This window comes from Arachis ipaensis, chromosome B08, assembly GCF_000816755.2.
Source record: "Arachis ipaensis cultivar K30076 chromosome B08, Araip1.1, whole genome shotgun sequence".
Classification (NCBI taxonomy): Eukaryota; Viridiplantae; Streptophyta; class Magnoliopsida; order Fabales; family Fabaceae; genus Arachis; species Arachis ipaensis.
This window is the reverse complement of record NC_029792.2, coordinates 5,079,617-5,101,338: the sequence shown is the minus strand read 5'-3', so window position 1 is coordinate 5,101,338 and position 21,722 is coordinate 5,079,617. Positions and strand designations below refer to the sequence as shown.

At 29.8% G+C, this 21,722-nt stretch overlaps 3 protein-coding genes across 3 annotated transcripts; all 3 read right to left on the bottom strand.

Moving 5' to 3' along the window:
* On the bottom strand, nt 784-1,802 carry LOC107610401 (ATP-dependent DNA helicase PIF1-like). The gene has a single exon (XM_021110243.1). It carries the CDS (start codon nt 1,740-1,742, stop codon nt 867-869), a length of 876 nt encoding a protein of 291 aa, XP_020965902.1. The 5' UTR covers nt 1,743-1,802; the 3' UTR covers nt 784-866.
* Nucleotides 3,275-18,340, bottom strand: LOC107610403. The gene is made up of 7 exons (XM_021108079.1): nt 18,237-18,340; nt 7,767-7,948; nt 5,876-6,050; nt 4,947-5,719; nt 3,899-4,352; nt 3,595-3,805; nt 3,275-3,520 (listed from the first exon to the last, which is right to left on the bottom strand). The coding sequence occupies exons 1-7, from the start codon at nt 18,338-18,340 to the stop codon at nt 3,275-3,277; spliced, it is 2,145 nt and encodes a 714-aa protein (XP_020963738.1).
* On the bottom strand, nt 18,713-20,437 carry LOC107614530. Its single transcript, XM_016316719.2, has one exon. The coding sequence runs from the start codon at nt 20,185-20,187 to the stop codon at nt 19,207-19,209; it is 981 nt and encodes a 326-aa protein (XP_016172205.1). The 5' UTR covers nt 20,188-20,437; the 3' UTR covers nt 18,713-19,206.

Here is a 21,722-nt window from a genome sequence, read left to right as displayed (position 1 = left end):
TCTTATTCAAATTAAATATTCACACCATAATATGTCACATATTATTAAATTTTCTTCTCAATTTTACCTATTAAATTCTCTATATCCAATATTAATACCTCATTATATCTTGGTTACTTCCGTAATTGATTTCCTTTTATAAATAAAATCTCTAATTCACTATCTTTTCAATTTTTATCATGTGATTCACTTTTTTTTAATAGAACAAGTTTAATTACTCGTGCCATGCACGTGATAAGATTGAAATTATAATTTTAAGTTGTTGTGTTAAAATTAATTTTAATTATAATAATTTAATTAATAAAAAAATAACTTGTATGCGTTGTTTTTCTTTTCTTAATATAGTGTTAATTGCATTAACTATAAAATAGTTATTTGATCTACTTTTTTCAATAAATCAGACATATATACTCAATATGATCATAAATAATCTAGTAATACTTAAATCCACCAACAAAGTTTTACATATTGGTTGACTGTGAAGTAAGAACATATCAAAATCAGCTCAAAATAAAGAACAAATTAATAGAGAATCCTAATGCAGAAAGTTATGTAATAAACAATAAATAATTTAAACCTACTGAATAACAATTTAATGCTATCCTTTGATACCTGCAAAATATATACATGAAATAACGCGGTATCAATGTTTGTATATAAAATTATATGGTTAACGTAATTATAAAATTGTTTATCAAGAGAATAAAATAATACAAATTTTTATGATAATTTTAATATTCTCAAACTATTAATGTACAATAAGAATTCATCTATTAGTTCCTAGAATTTCTAAATTTTTTGAAGTGATAGTAATAAATTTTAATAAATAAATAGATTTAGTAAGACATTTTGTTATTACCTTTTCATTATAGGCTCTCAAAAACTTCTCTATATACCACATTCATCGTGCAGTTATCTTCCAAGTATCCATGATCTTGCAACAGCACTCGCAAACCATCTTTACTCGTTACCCTTGATAACGCAACATACAATTGACCATCGGTAAAAACTGGCCTTAAAAGGTAAATTCCAACTTTCGATAGAGTTTGTCCCTGTGACTTATTTATTGTCATTGCAAATGACATGATAATTGGGAATTGTCTTCTTTGAAACCTAACCGGCAATGTTTCATTATTTGGAATTAGATTCAGTCTTGGGATAAGAACAATACTTCCAGCTTTGTTACCAGTTAAAGTCTTGCATTCTATCACATGATTTCCCATTCTTCTAACTTGCATCCTCGTTCCATTGCACAAACTATTAGTTTGGTCTATATTCCGCAGCAACATAACAGGAGCGCCAACCTTCAGAACCAACTTGTGTGGTGGTAGACCTGAACAATTTATTCCATTTAGAATCTCCGGCGAGAAAGCATCTAACTCAAATTCCATATTTCCCTCCTCAGCACACACAGAGTCTGAACTTAAGTAGACTCTTTCTTGTCCAGGTAACCCTGCGGTCATCTTGTTGTTGACATCAGTGACACAATCCAAAGTTGGTGCAAGAATTGCTCTATCCTTGAAATAATTTTCAACTGATAAATTGGATAACATATCTGGATACACGAAATCAATGAGGTCATCCAAAGCTGTCTCAGAGTTCTTAACCAAAATGTCAGATGGTATATGAACGATCGATTCATCATCTGTTGTATCACCAGCCAAACCATCACTAATTTTGAGTAGCCATTCTGCAAAATTTCTGAGTTCTTGTATGTTGTTTTCACCTAGTGACAATCTCATGTTTTTTGTAAGCTTCAAAACCTTACAGTTATGCCACAAATATGAAGAATTAATAGAAGATTGAATTATATCTTGCCTTGAGTCTCTGGGAATCACAGGTAAAATTTGTCTAAAATCTCCTCCGAGAACAACAACTTTACCTCAAAATGGCAAATGAGCATTATACGAATCTGAACACCTTAAGATGTCTTTGAGGCATTTGTCCAAAGCTTCGTAACAATACTTACTTATCATTGGAGCTTCATCCCATATGATTAATTTGGCCTTGGATATTAACCTTGCAAGAGAACTTCCCTGTTTAATGCTACACAAAGAATCTTCATTTATGGTAAAAGAAATTTTAAACCTTGAATGTGCAGTTCTTCCATTAGGCAATAAAAGTGCAGCAATCCCACTCGAAGCAACATTTAAAACTATACCTCCTTTAGACCTAATTGAGCATGATATAGTTGACCATAAGAATGGGAAACGAGGCTTTTCCCATGTCTCCCGAACACGAAGCCAATTTTCCATAACCACCTTGACCGTATAAGAAGAAAAGTCCACCCATATTACCGCTAACAGCACCAATTATTTGATCGTATGCAAATTTCTGCTCATTAGTTAGCCTTTCTAAATACCCACCTAGTTCATTCGCAAGAGCATTAATGTCAAAGTTCAACTCTTCCATTATAATTCTGTCTTCTAAGCTGGACACCAAATTTTCTGAAGAATATGGCATTCCACAATATTCTTTCAATGACTTGCCATTTGACTGGAGCAAATCCTCAATTTTTGCAAGTGCAATATCTTTTATTTGGACTTCTGACATGATCAAATCTGTATTTTTTCAATTTAAAATAACACAATTACTTGAAAAATTATTAAATTAGTCTCTGGTAAAAAATGTTTGAAATGCATTGTTGAATGATAAATAACACTCCTTATTTTTGGTTTAAAAAATGCTTCATTAGTAACATGTCCTTTTAAAAAATATTATTGTGATTAACATGAATATCAAAATCATTATAACATAAAAAAAAAGCACACAAACAACCGATGCAAATGCAAGTATTGGAAGTATGTGGATTTAGTTACGGTTTTTTAGATTAAGTAGATATGGTTTACAGCAATGAATCAAATTTTGTATTAAGAGGAGGAAGTAAAGCAAGTACGAAACTAATATATATATAATCCAATTTTTAAGTAATATTTTGTTATATTTCCTAAATATTATCAGAGAGAATGAGAAAAAGTTAAAGTGAACACTAATAAATAATTTGCCATATGTATGATAATTTTACTCCCAAAAAAGACATTTTGTTAAAGAAAATAACTCTTAAAATTTCTTATCCAATATTTTTGTTATAATTATATGATAAATTGAATTCTACCATGGAAAAAAAATTATAATAGACTATAGTTACCTTCCATTTGTAGTAATCTTCTTTGTTCATATAGTACGTCATCGGAGAGAAAGTTCCAAGTCTTTTGCCAAATAAAATCTGGCCTACTCATGTTATTTGCTGTTAATAAAACAACAAAAAATCTCCTTAAAAAGTTGCAGAGTGCCATGTTCCTGCTTCAGAGATTGCATCAATGAATTCTCTGTCATCCTGCAACAGTCCTAGAGCATAGCATACATCTTTGAAGGAGTCATAAACGACACCATCAACTGTTCTTAGATCACTGAAACTCGTGCATCCCTTTTGAATGTTCAAAAGTAGCCTTAGATAGTAATCTTCCTTATTCATTGGTGGTATATGAGATATCCTTCCTATGGCACATAGCCTTGCTTTCTATGAGTCCACATATGATGCTCTCCATTCCAAACAAATTTTGTTGGAAACTCAGAATAAGTCAGATTTTTTACATCATTATGGGCTTCATTTGCTTTGAACCATCCAATCAACATAGATTGCTTGAAAAAAGAAGTCTCAACAACTGACTGAATTGTATCGGTATCTTTGTAGACAATTGGCATATCATCAGGAAGATGGAATGGCAATCTTATTACTGCTGGTTCCTTCATTTGAATAGGATAACCAAACAATCTCCATGCAGCTTCACATGCTGATATATATCTACAATCATAATAATTACGTATTTCATCTACCTAAGATTCATTGTTTTGATAAAATGCATCTGTCACCCTGTCATTACCCTTGTGAAGATACTTGAACAGATATTTGATTGCTGAAGTTTGGCAAGTATACTCAACATTGATGTAACATCCAAATTTTAGAAAAAGACCGGGATTGTACGGAACTATGAAGGAATTGTCAACCTTTATATTTTTCTTTGATACAGTTCGCCCATCATCTCTTCTTTGATATCTTGGAAAGCCTGCTTCGTCAATAATTGTCCTATCTCGGAATGCTTTGGGAAAAAACTTTGAGCATTTACCATTGATCATGCATTGGCTCTTACTATTTAAATGACCGCATGGACCATGAACCATATATTTCTCAACAGCAGCATACAATTTTGGATTTTCCCTCTTATCTGAAATCTCTGTCTTAATAACCTTGTCTATGTCATCAACAGTTCGTGGTTTTGATTCCGGATGCATGAATAAAAGAAGATGGGCATGAGGTAGACCTCTCTTCTGAAATTCTATGGTTAGACAATCTGCAAATTTAAAAATATGATATTACTAATAATTTGGACAAAGTATATAAATATTTATGCGAAATTCTAAAGCATATAAGACTAAGTACATTGCAAATAAGTTAGATAGTGTGATTTAAAAAACAGTTGATTCTAAACTAAATTATATAAACCTAAGCGTGTAGTCCGAATAAGCACGATAAAGTAAATAGGAAAAAAATATGCTAAAATAAAATCATATAAAACTATATAAGTGTACCATACAATGAGCCTGAGGGAATACAAACTATATAAATGCACTGTAATACACTCAAGATAGTACACTATCGAATGATCGTACCATGTATATGCTATATACATAATTGTTTCTTAATAATGATAGTGTGCTATACAATGAGTGTACTATAGATAATATAGATAGAGTAAACAAAAACTCGTAGGAAGATTAGTTATACTTACATCCAATAATCTTTCCAAAAAATGTTCCTTTCTTCAATTCCTTAATTAATTTATCAACTTTCAACTTGAATATTCTACATAAGATGTCTGGTCTATCCTCTGCATGGAGTCCTTGGGGTGTTACCTCTCTTTTTATCTCATTCTATTCTGGATTACATGTCATAGTGATAAAGTAACTTGGATATCCAGCATATTTACATATTGTAAAAGCATCTTTGCAATTGTTGAACATGTACCTTGGACCACAGGTAAAGCTCTTTGGGAGAATAATTCTTTGTCCAGTGTTAACGGCATTAGTTTCACCACGAACCATACACTCATGCAATTGCTTGAACTTGCCTAGCCTCAAGGTTGGTTGTTTCAATCGTAAGTATAAAAGTCGTTCTGACTCAACCATAGTGTAGGCATCTACTGTGAATTGTTGCAGTAATCTTCTTGACCGCAAAAGGATTTGAGACTCGTTAGTCCTTCTCTGAAGTCTGTATGCAAAGAAGTCTCTCATGCTTATTGTTGATCTTTTCTCAGTTCTTCTGACATTTGGTCGAGAAGAAGTAGCTATATGTAATCTGTAACCATCCTCACCGTATGAAAACAATAAAGGATATTGAAGAGCAAGGTACATTGGATGTACTACTTCTATCCTCTGCAAGATTCTTGATTTTGTCTCAATTATTATATCCCTATTAACTCCGCTCTCGTCAATATCTCCAAGTATCAGTGCAGCAACTTCAGATGCCGTTGGCAAATTATATGTCCTTGCATCAGTATTTCTTCTGGTTATTAACCGTAACTTAACATCAGCAGAGCCATCAATTTGGTATCTATCCCGTGCTGAACGAAATGCCTTTGCTAGGACATTATTTTCATCCATCATGACTTTCAAGGACGAAACAATTTCAGTTTCCATCAATTCTGCAATGATGTTTGACCTGTTAATAAATAAACAATATATGAGAACTTCAATTCATTTGTTAAGCTTCGAGAAGATCGCATTAGAATTTAACTCATCATAATATATTACTATAATTAGCGTTTTAGATAAAATTAGGAAATAGAAGAATTACACGCGTGAGTCGAACAATTACCTAAATGATTCCATGCGGTTTGTAATCTCATTCTCAGTATCATAAATGTATAGCTGGGCAAATTTTGGTTTCTCACTTTTCAGTGGTAGTAAACTGCCAATACGGTGATAATTTTGACCTCCAGTGCGAAAGATAGGAGGTGCACCACCTTTGTTTATCGAATGTTCAACTCTTCCTGCCATAGAAGTGAATGCAAACATTCCGTTAAAAGCCCTTATGTTTTTAAGAAAGTATATGCTTTTTTCGTCCGTTCCACTATGTAACTCTTGCAACGTTTGAGGTGGATGCTTCAAGAAAGGCAATTCAACCTTTCCTTTCATACAACATAAAGAAAATATAGGATTGGAGCTGCATCTTGACTTTTCCAAGTATAATTATCCATGCCATGCACGTAATAAGATTGAAATTATAATTTTAAATTATTTTTTAAAAATTAATTTGAATTATAATAATTTGATTAATAAAAAAGTAACATATTATGTATTATTTTTTTTAATTTAGTATTAATTGGATTAACTCTAAAATAGTTATTAATCGGTTTTAATAATCTACTTTTTTCAATAAATTAGACATATATACTGAATGTGATCATAAATAATATAGTAATAGTTAAATTCACCAATAAATATATTAGTTATTATCACACTATAAAACAAATTAAATATAAAGGCTATTAGCATTTATAAATCTATAAAATCGCACTATCTTTGTTCGCGTGCAAGGGTTTACTTATCAGATAAACTTAAAATATGAACAAAAAATATTTATAAATTGGACCTAGCATCACTTGAAAGAAGAATAATGAAAAATAATCAACTTACCTTATCATCCATGAGAAACATTTCTATGTAAGTCGTCTTGTTCTTGTCAAATTTGGATGAGACTTTTCATAATCTTATATATTAATTTGGGTTAAATCTCTCTCTCTCTCTCTCTCACTCTCTCTCTATATATATATTATGATAGTTTTTCTTAATATATATACATATACATAAATAATTCTATACATATACATAAATAAAAAATATGTGAATTATATTTTGTTAAACTCTATGTTACCGGTTATTAAAAACATCTAAATCACATATATTAATTATTTTTTTGTTATAATTATTTCATTTTATATATATGATTATTTTTATTCTACAATCGTGTAAATTTCTCTAAAACTAATTTAATCAAATATCAATATTAGAAATAAATTACTTAAATAATATTTAATCTATTCTAATCCTTAGACACGTATAGATTAGAGTCATTCTCGTAATGACAACGAATTAAAACAACGTCGTAAGTTCGAACATTTAGAATTCGTGCAAATTCATACCATTTTTTTGTTCTTTGAAAACTTTTTGTATCCCTGATAGAGTTGAATCGAAATTCTTTTTATGGAAAAAGAGTTACGGAGATGGCTTTGATGTGTTGGAGACCAAAATCCGGAAGTCACTATTTATATTTGAGTGTCACACACATTAAACTCGAAAGACCAAATAAAATAGTATCTCTAATTTTATTCTCATTTAATTCTAAATCAAAAGCAATAATGACTTATTTAATTCAACATTTATGATAATAAATGAGATGACCATTATATAAGTTATTTAATGTAAAATAACTTAATTTACGATTATAATTAATATATGTATTGCCCATAAATTAGGAAATAATAATTTCGTAAAAAAATAATCATTCAATTTAAATTACAATTAATTGATTGATAAAATTATAATAAGGGATAAGTACGATTTTGGTCCCTCACGTTAAGGGTTAGAATCGAAATCGTCCCTCGTGTATATTTTGATTTAAAATCATCCTTAACGTATTTTTTTGTATTAAAATCTTTTAAATTTTTTTGGACAAAAATGCCCTCCACTACCATCATCACCTTTACCTCCATCACCACCAGCACCTTTACTCCCACCACCACCACCACCACCTTTACCTCCACCACCAAGAAAAACAACATCAATAAAATCAACATCATCATCATCATCAACACCCACTGCCACTCCACCACCACCAACGCCACTACCACCACCGCCGCCGCCGTCCCCCTCCCCCCTTTTATTTACTCTAATTAAATTAAATATTTGAAGTTATGATTAATGTAATTTAATGAATCAAATAAAATATGAAAGGATGAAATATTTATCCTAATCAAATAAAATTACATAATTTATTAGTTATAATTAATACAATTGAATGAATCAAATACATTAAATTGAAAAATAATTAAGTTAATTTATGTCTTAAAGACACATTTTAAAAATATTTATTTTGTAATAATTTTTATAAAAGATTTTTTATAATATTTTTAACCTATGGTTTATAAACCATTAAAAAAGTACATTTATAATAATCCATTAAAAAGTACGTAATTAGTTAATACAAATAATTAATATAATTTATTTAGTTCAATAAATTAAAAGAAATAAATATGAAAGGAAGAGATAAAGAGAAAGTAAAATTAAAAAAATATATATCCATTAAAAAGCAATAAAAAAAGTCTTTTTTTAGTTTTTTATTTATTAATTATTAATTTATAATAAAAATATTTTGTATAAAATAATTTAGAATAGAGAAGAGTGTATTCATTTTGGAGGGAAAACGAAATCACGAAGGATTGACACCTCACATTCATTAGTTGGGGAAAAACCCAGTTTTAGAAAACGAATTATGTCAAATTATATATGAAGCAGTTTTATATTGCTACCATTATAGAGACTTACTATAATTATATCAAATTTAATTATAACTGTAAATAAATAAAATAGGAAACAATTAAAACTAATTTTTTTCTTTTTATAGTCAAAATTTATTGTAAATATAAAAAAAATAAGCACTAATGATTAAAAAATTGAGTAAAAAATAAAACTCCTTTTTATTTTAAAATTAATTAATTTGTACTTCAATTAAAAAATGAGTTAAGTATTTCCATGTTTATATATATATATATATATATATATATATATGTATTAGTTAGAAAGAATTGATATATATATTTTAAAAAGCATTTAAAACGCTAAAGAAATGGGTTAGTCCAGTGGTTGTTAACTTGGTCTTCATTCCAGAAGAGCCAAGTTCGACTCCCATTGCTTGCAATGCATTTTTTCTAATTTCCGGTCAAACCGGTCGGTCCGATTCGGTTTTTACAACTATGCTTTTTATGCTTCATTATTTATTTTAGAATTTTCGCGAACTCTATCATCGATTCATCACTACTTTCTAGAGATTCTATTAATTTTTCTAACTCTTCACCTTCTCTTTTCAACTTGTCATAGATTATCTTTAGAGCTTCAAATGCTCTTTGATTTATTTCAGAGAACTTTAAATAATTCAAACGATTTTCTCTTTCAAAGAGCTCTTGTTTCTTATCTTGATAAGTTACATATATTTCTTCTTTATTTATTGTCATAATTTAGTGTTTAGGGTTTCATTTAATTTTTCGACTTTTTTTGTTAATTCTTTTATTTCAGAATTTTCTTCTTTAATCTTCAACTTAGATAAACTTAAAGGGCTATTAATTTTAGATTCTCTTATTTGAAAATTTGATGAAACTAATTTTTCTGATGGTTCTTTTAATAATAGAACCGGGCTTTCAATATCTTTATATTTTGGTATTTCTATTTTTACAATTTTCTGAAATAATTCATCGACATAAATTCTTTCTCTGTTTTTAAATATTATACTATGATGGCTATTTGTTAAAGCATAATTTATTGCATATGTAATTGAAAATGGTTCATCATCTTGTTCCATTAGATTCTTTCTGTGAAATTTATAAGCCAAACTTATAGATCTTCCAAGATTTTCAGTTAATAAAGGTATAGCATATCCAAGATGGGCATTGAATTTAACATTTACGTTTGCCAAGTTTCCATGAACAATTCCGATTATTTGATCTATTGGGTCATCAGTAATTCTTTTGTCACAGATTGCTAAGCTTATTGGCGAATTAATTCCTTTCATATATGTAGATTTGATTAAGACTTGTATAGTACTAATATGAATCCATCCAATTTTAGATCTTTTTTGTTGATCCTTAATTTTCTCAATCTGTTTACTCAATTCTTCATCATTTATCAAAGCTATTTCAAGTTCTCCATTGGCGGATTTTATCTTTATAGGGGCTTCAAGTTGAATTTTTCCATAGTATATTATATTTTTTCTATTAAAAACTTCTTTTAAAAGATTTTGTTTATTAAAATTTTCATTTGATTTGAGATTTAATTCTGTTTTTAGAATAGCCTGTTTTTCATTATCTAATAAAGCAGTTAATCTATAATAATCAGATTCCTCTGTTAATTCTAAACTTTCTAAATAATCCATAATTTAAAGACTAGGATGAAGATGTACCTTTCTGGAGAAAAACTTCCTTTATTTAGTATATTTTACATAAGGTGTTTTTATCTCCAGAGGGGAGATTGTAGATACTAACTCCAGAGGGGAGTTTAGAATTATTTTTTCCTAAGGAAATTCTTCTTCAGACTATAGAATCACCTCGGCAGCTTCCTCCTTGCTCTCCTAGCATATGAGTACTCTTAGCCTTCTGCTTTCTATTGTCTGATGCCTTCTACAATTGCCTAAGCAACCTATTTATAATAGTTGGGTTTGATGGACAATTCCCATCCTTACCCTTCTTATGACGTCATTGCTTACGTCATTGTTTGTTATCTTGCACCAGCTACATTGTTGGTGCTTTATGACCTAAGTGCTTACGTCACTATGCAATAATGTTGAGAGATGCTTCAGATGCACTGTCCTCCTCTTTTATCATGTGACCTTCAGATGCATTGTCTTCTTCCTTTATCATGTGGGTTGATTCCGTTTTATTGCTTTCTTCAGATATCTCTGAGGCACATAGCTGGCACTTGTGGTCTTCTCTGTCTTTTATCAAATAGCAGAGATTCCTCTTTATCCCTTCAGGGAGCTTTTCTAAAAGTCCAGATAAGTTGTAGAATGCTGATTCAAATTCCACCAAGAATCTCATCTCTCTTTCTTCAATTTCATTTCTTTTACTGGACACAAGCAGAGTATTTCTACTTTTATAATTAATCCTTGTGTGAGATTCCTTCGTTATTTTTTGAGTTCTTTCAAAGACCCTTGCTAATGTACTGGCTAGCCTTCCTTCATGGCTGTAAATTGTTAAATCTTGAATCTGATCAATTGGTTGAAAATTTCCTGAGAAGACGGACATGAATATTACTTGGTGTGCTGGAACCAAGCATTCTTCTTCTTTATTAAAAATAGGTTGACTGTTTGTAAATTTTAGAGATATATCCCTTGGATTTACATTGTCAATCATATTTTTAAATCTCTTTACTGCATACGAATCCTGCAGGAAACTCACTAATAATTTTTATATCATTAAAAATTAAAATTGTATCAATTAATCTATACTGGAAAAACTGATAGGTGTCAGATGGGGAAGCATCTGGAAATATAACCAGCTTTGTTAGCTGTTCTTTGGCAATAGGATAATATCCCAAAATTGTCATTTTTTCGTCAGTCCAATTTAGGACTATGTTAAGGGTTTCTCTGAGATTTGATCTACAGACCCTTTTCTTTTCCTTGATTTCAGCCCTTGTAGGAATGTTTCTAATTATCCCTGTTCTCTGGGTTTGAATTGGAGCTTTATCTGCTCTTTTTAGGGTTTGCTCTGGATGGAGAGCTTCATATTCCCTGAAGGATTCCTTTGCCTCTTCCAGTGTTAAAAACCCTCCTTTATGAATTATCCTTGATTGATGTGTGAATGGTGCCGCTTTTTCCCAGGCATCATATACCCCTTTCATAGGGCCATTATAAATTACATAATATTTTTTATCTTGGGTGGATTTTTTAATAATTTCAGCAATTGTTTTATTTTCTGAAATTTTTTCTTCACCTGATTTGTCCACCATGCTTAACTGGCTGAATTCTGATGGTTTTGCTTGTTGTGTTGATTTCATTGCTTCAATGGCCTTCTTTAGGGATTGGATCTGTGTCCTTATTTGCTGACAATGCTTGCATTTTTTGAGTTCTTGCTCATATTTTTGAATTTCTTGATCTAATGCGTTGTAGACGAACTCCATTCTCTTGTTAATGTATCTGCAATAATATTTTTGTCACCCTTGATATATTCAATTTTTATTGGATATTGTAACAAAAATAATTGCCATCTTACCAATCGTCCATGATTATAATCAACTTTTAAATTATATCGTATGAAACCTGTTAAGTAACTTGAATCTGTCCTCAATGTAAATTCTCTGGGTAGTAAATCAATTTTCCATTTCTTAAGAGATTTAATTGCTGCTAGAGTTTCCTTTTCATGAGTGGTATATGTCTGTTCTGTTGGAGTAAAAGTCCCTGAAATATACCTGCAAAGTAATTCCTTTGGGGAATATTTAGAATCTAGTGATTCTTTTTCTTGTTCCAAACTTTTTATAGCTTTCTTAGCTTTTAGACATCCTGACCAGGTTATGTCTGAAGCATCTGTTTCTACTATTAAGTAGTCGTTTTCTTCTAGAATATAAAGTTCTGGAAGTTTTTCACATAATTCTTTAACTCTTTGAATTTGCATACTATCTTTTTCATCCCATTTCCATTCTTTTTTAGTACTTATTTTTGGAAATAAGCTTTTAGTGTATTCTGTTATATTCCTTAAAAATCCTTGATCAAAAATATAATTTATACACCCTAAAAATCTTTGTAATTGTTTTCTATCTTCTATTTTATTAGGAAATAAATTTACCTTTTCTAGAACATTTGGTTGAAGTTTTAGCTTTCCTTGAGTGGATAGAATTAATCCAAGAAACTCTATTTCTTGTTTTGCTATTCTTGCTTTCTTTTTGCTAAGAACTAATCCTTTATCTTTACATCTTTCTAAAACTATTAATAATTTTTAAAGATGATCTTCTTTATCCTGTTTTGTAAAAATTAGTATATCATCAATGTACACTAAAACAAATTCATTTAATTCTTTTAGATTTTCTTCCATAAATCTTTGATAAATACCTGGGGCTTGTTTTAATCCGAATGGTAATACATTCCATTCATAGAGCAACACACTTGTTGATTCTTTTGTTGGGCAAGTAAAAGCAGTTAATTTCTTTGTTTCTTCGTCTAAACGAAGTTGCCAATATCCTGATTTTGCATCAAGAGATGAAAACCAAGTTGCTCCTTTGATTTTTTCTAAAATAGAATCTTTTCTTGGAAGTTTATGAGCATCACCAATAGTTGCTTCATTCATCTTCTTATAGTTAATAACCATTCTTCGTTTTCCCCTTTTAATTTCATTATTGTTTTCGACATTAAAGGCTGGAGCCGCATGAGAACTTTTACTTAATCTTATAATTCCTTTTTCCAAAAGATCTCTACATTCTAATGAGAACTCTTCTCTATCTCTTGCGGAATAAGAAATTTTATTTGGAACATTTATCTCTTTTGTAGGATCTTTTAATTTAATGCTTACTAATTCGTTATTTGTATTTTTAATATCTAGAGGATTTTCAGCACAAACTTCATCCAAAAGTTCTTCTATCTTTATTTCAAGATTATTTTTTGGAATATTTATCTGAAAGTATAAATTTAAATAACATGTCTCTAATATAGAAAATATTTTAAATTTTAAGATCTTATCTATAGTAGTAGTTGGTATTTTTATACCTTTTGATTTTTGATTTATTGAAGAATCGTGTGGAGCTTTTAAAACTATATATGTTAATTCTTGAATGAATGGATGATATAGCTTTAAAAAGTTATTTCCTATAATAAAATCCATTCCGGAATCTAACATATATATAGATGGAACAATGAACCTATAATTTTGAATAAAAATTTTAGCCATCTCTGCTTTTTGGTCAATTTTATGTATTGATTTGTCAGCTATTCTAACTCTTAATGGTTTCTTTAATTTTTTCCAATCAAGTTTTATATTTGTACTAGCAAAACATTGTGTTGCTCCAGTATCTATGAAAGTATTTATAATTTTTTTTGTTATTTTTATAGTAATAAATGTGGTATTATTACTCAGTCTCTGAGTCTGTTTCTGAGACATATTCAAAAATATAGTCTAGGTTATCATTAGATTCTTCTAATGGTTCCATGAAACAAGACTTAGCAATTTCTATTTGTTTGGTAAGATCCTTTTTATCTTTTTTTTTTTGACATTCATTTGCATAGTATCCTTCTTCTTGGCAATACCAACACTTACAATTTTCTTTTTTATTTGGGCAATAGTCACTTTTTTGTCTTTTGTTTTTATTGTTATTTGTTTTCCTAAAATACCTCTTTTTTCTCCAGTTTGGATAGTATTTTCTTTTTCTAAATTGATATTTTCTTTTTCTTTGAAAATTTTATAATATTATTTTCCTGAGCCATTTTTAATTGTTTAAAAAGCATTGTAACTTCTTCTAATTTTTCTTCAATATTCATAATTTCAATGGTGGTTTTACTTTTAATTCTGCTATGTTGATTATATTTTGAAAATTTTCTTCTTTGGGATTTTCTTTCTGAAAGTATTTATTTAATATCTGTTTGATTTCGTTTATATTAGGTTCCTCTTTTTCCTTATTTCTTTGAAATTTTATGGATACTAAAATTTCTTCAAGCATATCTACTATAGAATTTAATTGTGGGTTAAAAGTATGATAAAGATGTGGGGAATCATTTCCATGGTAGCATTTTTTAGAAATTCCGTGTGAAATATAAGTTTTTTCAGGTTTTTGAAGTCTTTCAATAAAACTTATAGTAAAATAAAGATTTTAAGAAAAATTATTTTGTATTGATTTTAGGAATTCGGTGTCATTACAATTAACATTAGTTAAAATCATTAGTTTTTGATCTATTAATTTTGATAGTTTAATAATTTCTTCTCTTAAATCTTCTAATTTACTTTTTTCCATTAGGTGACACTTTTTCTTATAAAAAACTACGGTTTTAAGTGTTTTGTAGTGAAAAGTATGGTTTTAGAATGTATGGTTTAGATTTTGCCACGTAGGCGTCTTTAGAAAAAGTTGTTTTTGTGATGTTTATGTGAGTGGTGGCTTAACATGTTTAGTGTCAGAATACTATCCCTCGTAAAATAATATAATAATTGATAGAGTAACATCTATCTAAGCTCATCTCTCTCTTAAGAAAAAAAGTGATGAACATGAATCCATTCAAGAAACTCCATATACTTTATTCTTTACTAGTCTTCAATCTCATACTGATGAATACTTGCATGGCCCAGAATAATGCTAATAACTCTACAAGCTACTACTGTATGTGATGATGATGATGATATCAGAACTCATCATGAAGCATCTTCTTTCTTGAATTCATCATCTCTATTAAGCAGAATCACCTTATGCAGCTCTCAGAAGCTATACTTGAGAACTTCTCTTGGCCTATTGCAAGTTTCTTCAGTTGATTATGATGCTAAATTACTCACTATCAAGATCGTGATGTGAAAATGCCTTATCCATGTTTAATTATTGAGGATCTTCATAAAGTTGAAAAGGGTTTTCATCCTGAGGATTTGAATTGATCTCACTATAGCTAGATCCACAAAACAACTTCTTCAGGGTATGATTACAAGTTAGGGACAAGGATGTCATTTGACATTATTCCAGGACATATAAGGAATCCTTGTAAAAAGTGTGAAAGGCCTAATGGCAAATGTGGTCGTGCCTTGAAGTGCTTCTGCCATCCTAAAGAATGCAGTGAGTGACTTCATATATTCTGACCTATTCAAAATTTTGAAAAATCATTCTATTATTTGTCTAAATCAGTGTGATTCCCTTTTTTGCTGCAGAAGACAAGATTATACCCCAAAAAAGTCGGTCCATAAAATCTATTAGCAATAATATTCTTTTATCTTTCCTTTCTCTCATCATTGGTGCAGTAGCAATATAGCATTCTTCATAGATGTTTAACTAAGCACTGTAGTATGTTACAAAAAGAGAAATACACCATCAGAATTTATTATTTTTTGTTATCATTTAGCCAATATTAATGACTAACTGATAGTAAAAAATAATAAATTTTGATAGTCCTTTAATATTTTTCGTTTAATTTGGTAGTCAAATCTCATTGTTGAATGTAACTTCAGGCACAGTTATGAACTCATGATGTCGTTTTCTATCCATTTTATTCAGTTCTGTTCTCAAATACTACCAAATTCTAATGCCATTAAATTTTCCATGTTACCATGTCATCATGATAGGGTGAATTATATGATTGTTGCCACATGAAATTCAAGCCCATTATTATTAATAGTGATCTAATTACTACTCATGAGAATCAAATTGGGTTGGACTAGTGTTAGTTCACTAATCAGTTTAAGTAAGTATGGTAGTTTGAATTTCACTTTGTATATACAGTAATTTATTAGCCAAAGATAAACCTTTAAATACTAAATAGAGTTTTAATTTTGAACAGATTAATCCTTAACCTTATCCTGACAAATTAGAGGATAAAAAGAAATAACCACCGACGAGTATAATGCCAACCATAATACATTCTTGCAGTTTATGGATAACAAAGTTAGGTACGTAATGCCTCATACTAGGTCTCATGGTTGCCCAAATTCAAACTAATATTTTCGGTCGGGCTCCGTTCCATACTTTTTTATGATATTGGGCCTAGGCCCTAAAGAAAGAAGCTGCATAGTAAGACTAGCAGTATATTCTCAACCAAAAAAAACACTAGCAGTATATTATGTGGAAAAAATTTCAAGTCTCCAAATTATTTTAACCGTTGGTTTTAATTAATATATATTATATATATTTTTTTATAATTCAGATCAACGATTAAAATAACTGAAACACCAGTATACGGTACACTTAAAATTCTTCCTATATTATGTCATAACAACGTAAAATTAGTAAATTACATATAGTAGTGCCTATCAAAGCTATTTACTTGTAGTTCCAGATTAAAAAATAATAACAATTTGTTTACACGTGTAAAAAAATTATACACAAACAAATAATTACATATTGTCTAATAAAAATAATTTATTTTTAAATTTAATATTTAGAAAAATTATTTAAACACAAAATTTAATTAAATGACCATGTAAAATTCTTTTAATTCTTAAAAAGAAAAAATATGTGTGTAAAAAAAATAAGCAGCAGAAAATTCATAATTATTTTGTTACTAAGATATTAGTATTATTCTTAAAATATTTTGATTTGTCTAAATAATTTATTATCTATTATTTATTATTAAAATCAGATTTCTTCAATTAATAGTATAAATAATGTGGCATGTTCTTAAAAGTATTTTAAAATTTATTTTATTTGATTCGCAAAAATTTTAAAGATTTCTCTAATAATTTATCATTTCACCTGGATATTAACTCTATTTGATATATGAATGAATATGTTAAGTATTATTTCTACATTTCTTGATTAATTAATAAAATTAACAATTAATGTTGGTAATTACTAATTACTTCATTCTCCATTTCCCGTTTTCCAGCCATCCCTACGGAGATTCCCATTCCCTATTTCTTCATATTTTTATAAAAATTTTTAATAGAAAACTTTTTTAAAAAGTTGAAAAAATAAAAATAATATATATAGTACATTAAAATAACATTCACAAATTCTAAAATAATATATTAATTAAATTTCAACATCTAAGTCCAAAAAAATAAAATAATACCGTAATATAAGAAAATAAAGTAAATATCCTAGCTGTATAAGCGTAAAAATGAATTCTTCCATGTATATTGACATGATAAATTTATATGCGAGAGGGGAAAAATGCATAATTTAAAGAGTGAATATCTCATCCGATTTTCGACAATTATCTCGAGAGGGGAAAAAATACTCAATTCGGCTTCTGATCTTTTCTTTTAGGACAGATTAGCTCCTGTGCCAAAAAAAACAACATTGACTTTTTTTAGCACAAGAACTTCGTTGTCCTTTCAACGTAATTGGGGATTGGATTGAATTTTTTTTGTCAAGAGCCTCGTTTTCTTTCAAGGTAATTTAGGGCCGTTTTGAGTTTTTCTCTAATTCAAATATAAAGTCGATTACCGGTTACCCTTATCGTATGATCATACTAACTTGCAAAGCATAGAAAACATCCTTTGAAGTCTGAAGTAAAGAATAAATTTGAATTCAGTGAAAGGACATAAAATAAGATACCAGAATCAAGCAGCTACCGGACAATGTTATTAATTATTTATCATAGGCTCATAGCTATAAATATTTGTATGTACTTTAAATTATTAGAACACGATTAAAATTAATTTATATGTATAAATAACTATAAAAACCATCGCTTCAAAGGGACGAACATGATAAAAATTGTTTTACCATATGGAAATAAGAGTGCTTGTAATGATTGTTTTACCATATTGCAGGGACCATGGTGTTACAAATACCTGTCAATGGGTCTAAGGACAGAAAAAGAAGAAGAAATGAAGAATAGACCATATTGGTAATAAGAGGTTCCAGCACCACTCTCCCCAAGTAAAGACAATAACATTATTTAAAACGTTGAAGAAGCTGCTTCCAATGATTTTGATATCAAATGAAAGTGACCCCAACCAAGCTTAATCTTAAACTACTTCATACTTCATCCTTAAGAGCACATAATTAAACTGCAATAAGCTTGAGCATTAAGCAAATCAAAATTAAATCATAGTCTTCATTAATAATGGTTATGATGAAGAGGTTTATCTTTTAGCTACATAACAAAATTTGTATTTGTAGGAGCATAGGAGAATAATGTGGTCCAGATATTGTTCAGATGATAAAATTCTTAACTTTATTCTTTACTACTATTACTACTATAAAGGGATAAAATGCAAGTAAGCTAAGAAGCAAACCGAAATTTAAATTTCCCTTTAAGAAAATCTTCATCAATAATCCATGTCTTGAATCCAAACTTGTTTTAGTAAAAAAAAAAGAGAGGACACAGTATCACACAAATTACACAGATAAATTGTTCTGTCTTGATAAGCCTCATGACTCAACATTTCTACAATTCTAAAAATATTTTCTTTCTGTTTCCTATGATATAGGAAATGAATCAATATATATCCTTACAAGAAGAAAAGAAAGAAGAGGACCTAAAGCAAGTACAAAGGCCTCTTTAGTAATTCTGTAAGAACAGAAAGAAATATAAAGATATTATGAGATACTATGTAGAGAAGAAACATACAGAATAAACAAAATAAATTTTTCTTTTTTCGGAAAACAAAATTTTCCAACCAAAGCTAGAAACAGTGGGACAAAGGCACTCAATCAGTGAGTGTATCTTTGTCTCTATTATCTCAGTATTTTTATATTTTCTGTCTTAAAACATTTAGTAAAAAGAAAAATAAGGAGTGAGATGAACAAGTTCCATTTTTATGCAGTCTTACAAGCATAGATGAGGAATGAGAATTCAAGAGCATCTTTATCTTTGAGTGAAGGCTTCTCTTGCAGCCACAATCTGCTATCCAAACCACTCCTTGTTCTGAACATGAACACTGCATACCCAGAAGAAGAAGAAGAAGAAGAAGGATTGAAGAACCAGTTATGAACATCCCAAAGTAAATCAACCAGCAAACCATCAACAAAAATTGTTTGATTTCCCCTGAAATTCCACTGAAGCCTCTTCACACGGATCACTGTCTTCTTATCAATGCAAACCATCAGAGCCGGCGGCGGCGACGACGAAGACGAAGAAGACTTTAACAACCCTTCATTTCCATTTCCACCACTGCACCTTATCATGATATCATGCCACGTTCCATTTTCACAGAACTGAGCCTTTGTGGTGTAAAGTGTGTTACCTGAACAATGCTCTCTTCTTGATAACAATGAGAATTTACCCGAACTTGTTGCTGCCATGGCTTTTAGCTTCTTGGTAACTGATTCTTCTGCTATGTGACCAATGATCAGTGCTATTTCCAAACCAACAACAACCGCAACATAGAAACCATCAACCGGTTCAGGTCCAGTGTCGTATTTAGCATTGGAAAGATCCCAGAAGACTTCAATTCTTGACTCATGATTGGAAGATTCAACCATCAATTTGCTTCCTTTCTTCTTCCTGAAGAACCTTGAATTGGTGTTGAGCCTGAAAGGTGGTGATGGTGGATCTTGTGTTCCAAAGCTTATAGTGAGTCCTTGATTGGAGAAGCTCTTGCACCATGTGACTGTGATCATCAGAATCTGGTGCTTGTTGGAGAGTGTTGATCTGTAAACAGAGGAAACTGAGTTTCTTGTTGAAGGTGTGAGGCTTGGATTGATGCAAGCGTTGCTTGATGATGAGTAGCTAGAACATGAAGCTTGTTGTCTCACATTCACTGCGTTCTCACTAAAACATGACATTATGTCCCTCATTTTCTTGTTCTTTTGGTAAGTTTTGTTTAAAGATCTGAACTTTTTGGTGAAATGGATAATGGGTAGTTTTTGTTTATGGGTTCTATGAAGGAATCATAATGAGGTGATTGATTCATTTGCATGTGTCTTTGGAATTGTGAAGGGGAAAACTCAGAGGAAAAGAAGAAGAAGAAGAATAGTGCTGTCACAAAGGACCATTACCATTTAATTTCAATTTAATATAATATATATTATATATGCTTCTTACCATATAGTATACCCTTTACTTATATACCTCTATATTATTAAAAAAGAAGAGGAGGTTGAGGCAGATACCTAGGTGGCGTGTGCTTTTTAAAATCAGTTATGCCAGTTAATACAAGAATTTAAAAGTTGATAAAGCAAAAAAGTCTTACCTAAAAAGGATACATATATATTGATGGATCCTCCCTCCTCCCACCCTAAATTTCAGCACAGTTTTGTGACATGATCATATAATATATTTTGCTTTAACTTGTGCACTTTGTGTTCGGTGAGTATGGAGTACTACTAATCACAATTAGGCTTGGTTTCATAAAATTTTTGAAGAGAAATGTTTGTTTTTGAAATGTACAAATTTTTTATTTTGCATTTGGTAAATAAAAAAAAAATATGTATTTGTATTTATAACTGTAAAACAATAGATGTATTTTTCAAAATGCTTAAATCTTTTAAAAATTAGTTTTTATATTAAAAATTAAATATTTTACCAAACCAAGTTTTAATAACAAGAAAGTGCTGGGAATGATGGAATATTTATTTAATTTGTCATTAATGTTTAAGGTTAGATAGTACTATAATAATGATATTTCTCTTAGTTGAATTGGGAGATCAGATCCCCAAAGAGACCATTGAACACCGAACATGATAGAAGAAGATGATTTATGTTTTTTTTTAGCTAGAATAAAATTGAATTATTATTCTTCTTTTCTTAACATATAACCAAGAAACAAGTGCAATGGGAATACTATGATTATGAATGTGTGTGATGGTGAAAGTTGGCCCACAAAATAAATTTGGACTGTAAACCTACCAATTCCTACTCCCAAAACATCTATGATTAAAAGCAGTAAATTTCATGAAGAAGGAAAATCACAATATGAGCTAAGACATGGTAATATTAATAAGGGCTTCTTCTTCTGAATTTTCCTAACTTTACTTTAACTGTCAAAGATAGTAATAGTAGTATATGATATCATGTGCATTTGGAAAAAGAAAAAGCATTGAATCAATACAACCCCATGAAGAATTATTATTAAAACCTTGGGTCAATAGACAACTTCCCATTTCTATATCCCTCACAACTTCCCTTCCCCCACCAAGTTAAAGTAGATAGAACATATATAATTAATGGGTTATGCTACGTGTACACCAAAATCAGCCACCAATATAAAATATATACTGAAATATAAATACACTTTAAAAATAAATTAAATCATATATATATTTATACACAAATATATTAGTGGCTGATTTTAATGGCTGATTTTGGTGTACAAATAACATTTCTCATAATG